General features: G+C 55.0%; 1 protein-coding gene across 1 annotated transcript; it reads left to right on the top strand.

The window, feature by feature from the left end:
• The first annotated feature begins 420 nt into the window (after nt 1-420).
• On the top strand, nt 421-2177 carry LOC119092471 (serine/threonine-protein kinase pakG-like). The gene is made up of 4 exons (XM_037215433.1): nt 421-435; nt 814-1058; nt 1314-1520; nt 2051-2177. Exons 1-4 carry the CDS (start codon nt 421-423, stop codon nt 2175-2177), a joined length of 594 nt encoding a protein of 197 aa, XP_037071328.1.
• Nucleotides 2178-2735: the final 558 nt, after the last annotated feature.

Genomic DNA, 2735 nt, shown 5'->3' on the forward strand with positions numbered 1-2735 from the left:
CGCCACAGTGCGAGTATGATGCTGCGAGGCTCGATTTCTGACTCGGCAGTCGGGATGTGAACGGCCGTTGAAACAACAATCTTCTGCCCGACGTAACAGTGCCTAATACCGCGTGTTCTATGCAGTGTCGCGGGAACCAGTGAGGCAGTGGGGAGGAGGAGGGAGGGCAGAGAAACTGAGCTCTTCAGGTCTTGGAAATTTGACACATTTTCTATGGGCGTTGACAGAAAAATTAAGAATATTTAACGCCTGCCCTCCATAATATGGGAGGACTTCCAGTACCCCTGATTTCTCGAGTCCGGTTACCGGGTTTACCTACGTCCATACCTGCATAGGTTTCAACAAGTGCAGGCGGCTTTTGACCAGAGTACATGCAATGCCATGCTGCCAAATAACTGTAGCAGACATTTGCTAGCGAGAATGTCGTCCCAGAACGTAAGTCCGTCTCTGTGAACGCACCTTGATGACCGAGGAAGCTGATGCCGTCCCCGGAGATTGTACCGACCGATCCCCGACTTAGCCCACAAAGTGGACAGAATTACTCGCGACCACTGGATCGGTGACCTTTCCGCGGGCGCTAGCGGCCTCCCGACCGCACGAGCCTATTTCGGCCGTCCTGAAGTACGGTCTGCCCGTGTCGAGCCGGAGCCCGGGCTTTGATTGAGCCCGCGTGATTGAGATCGGCCGTCGGTTTCAGCGCTCGGCGAGCGGCTGGTCGTGGCGTGACGTGGGCCACGACCGTCACCTGGCGCGATGCGGCTCTACCGGCTGGCGGCGGCGGTGCTGGCGCTGGGTCTGCTGGCGGGCGCTGAGCCGTTCCCGCCGTCCCGTTCCGGACTGAGCTTCGATCCGAGCCTGGTCGACAGCCGGCGGCCGCCGCCGCGGCAGGGCCGGGATGCCAACAGCAACCTGGCCTTCCTCGGCTTCATCATGGCACTGCTGGACACCGTCATCAATATCGTCTCAATGATCAACAACAACAATAATAACAACAATAACAATGATAACAACAACAACAACAATGACAACAACCTCAACAGTGTCGACGTAAATAGCATGTGAGTTTAATACTACACGGAAAGAGCCGGTGTCAGCCCAACCGTCTTCTACCGTGACTGTTCCTCAAATATGTGTCGCTTTGGTATGTCTCAAAGTGTACTGTACAGCTGAGGCCAACCATGCACGCCATCGTTTGATTGTAAACGTTAACTTCCTGTCAGCATAATAGTCAGCATAATAGGATTCGACTGAGGTGGAGACTGGTTGTGATTTTTCCGCCTCAGGGTTTCATAATAACACGAAATGATCTTTAGGAATATGAACAACAACATGGTGATGGGCAAGATGTCGGGCTGGAGCTGGCTAGACGAGGTGATGTCCTCGCGGCTGGAGGCGATCTGGAGGTGGAGCAAGGCCATCGCGCGGCACCACCCGACGTGCATCACCAGGCTCGTCTGTGAAACGCATCGGATGAGCGACCACCACTCGGGCCTCACCTATCTGGTGACCACTTTCCTAAGGTAGGGCTGTGTGTGAAGGCCTCATATCACCTCACTGCTGGTCCGTTCCATTGGAAAAGTTCCGTGTGTGGTGTGTTTGTTCATGCTCGTAGATGGCAGACTTCGAATTCTAGTTTACGCGGAGTGCGTCCGAAATTGTATTTCGGTATGTTTTCGACTTTGATTTTTTCGACTTTTGCTTTCGTGCTTTGTGGAGACCCCTGGTAAGAATGAATATTTTTCAATGCTCTCTCCAGTCGGCTTCAAACGCTGACATCCAGGCATGGGGAATCACAGCGAACTGATACCAATCCTAGACACTAAATGGAGCCGATCTTCAGCGGTACCTATCAATCGTGCCGCATCTCTGATTGTCGACAAATAATCACGGCGTAGCTCAGACGAACACGTCCGCCGTCATTACCCCCGAGCAAACACCGTGCCGTTCATAGCGAGTCTGACTGAACAGTACACCTTCGTGTTTCCCTGCTGCGGGGACAACTGTTCGGAGGGCTCGGGGAGACCTGTATGCTGCATTGTTCTCGTTCTAGTTCGGCGTCCAGCTTCCTGTTAGCCGAGGCGTTCCAGCCGCAGCTGTCGCTGTCGGATGTCACCGAGGCGGCGCGCTTCGGCCGCCAGCGGCACAACTGCTACCCGCTCCAGTGTCGGCTTCTGTGACGGCGACAAGCTCGGCAGGCGGGCACGCTGACGCCGACACGAGCTAGGACGCGCCCTCCCGCACGCTGCAGTCGTGGAACATCGGGTCACCCGGGAGTTCTCGAGAATGTTTGTAAGGAGGCAGACCGTGAGGTGGCACTGATGGCAAGAAACAGCAATAACACCCAGCAGGGCTACGTCTGGTTGCGTATCAGTGAATCCCTGGCAACACGGACCTGTACCGGCAGAACTCCGCGAACCACACGTTCACGTTGCACTCGTCGATCAGTGGATGTGTGAGGCGTTCAGCCGCACAGCTCAGCTGTGGTGCTCGTCCCCAGCTTCTCCCAAAAGTTCCTCAGCCGTTGTCCCTCGTGTCGCTGCTGTTTTGCATCTGAATATTGTACCGGGCTACTGTCAATGCATACCGGGCTGTCGCATAATTGATGCAATCTGCGTGATTGCCGTTGTTCGTCTCTCTGGCGGCGGCGAATGGACAGATAGCGAGTATGCAGACGGGACATGGTTGCTGTTTCAGACGATGCAATGTTTTGCTGAGTTGCTGGAGCCATACAACGG

This window comes from Pollicipes pollicipes, unplaced genomic scaffold (assembly GCF_011947565.3).
Source record: "Pollicipes pollicipes isolate AB1234 unplaced genomic scaffold, Ppol_2.1 Scaffold_3447;HRSCAF=4054_pilon_pilon_pilon, whole genome shotgun sequence".
NCBI lineage: Eukaryota > Metazoa > Arthropoda > Thecostraca > Pollicipedomorpha > Pollicipedidae > Pollicipes > Pollicipes pollicipes.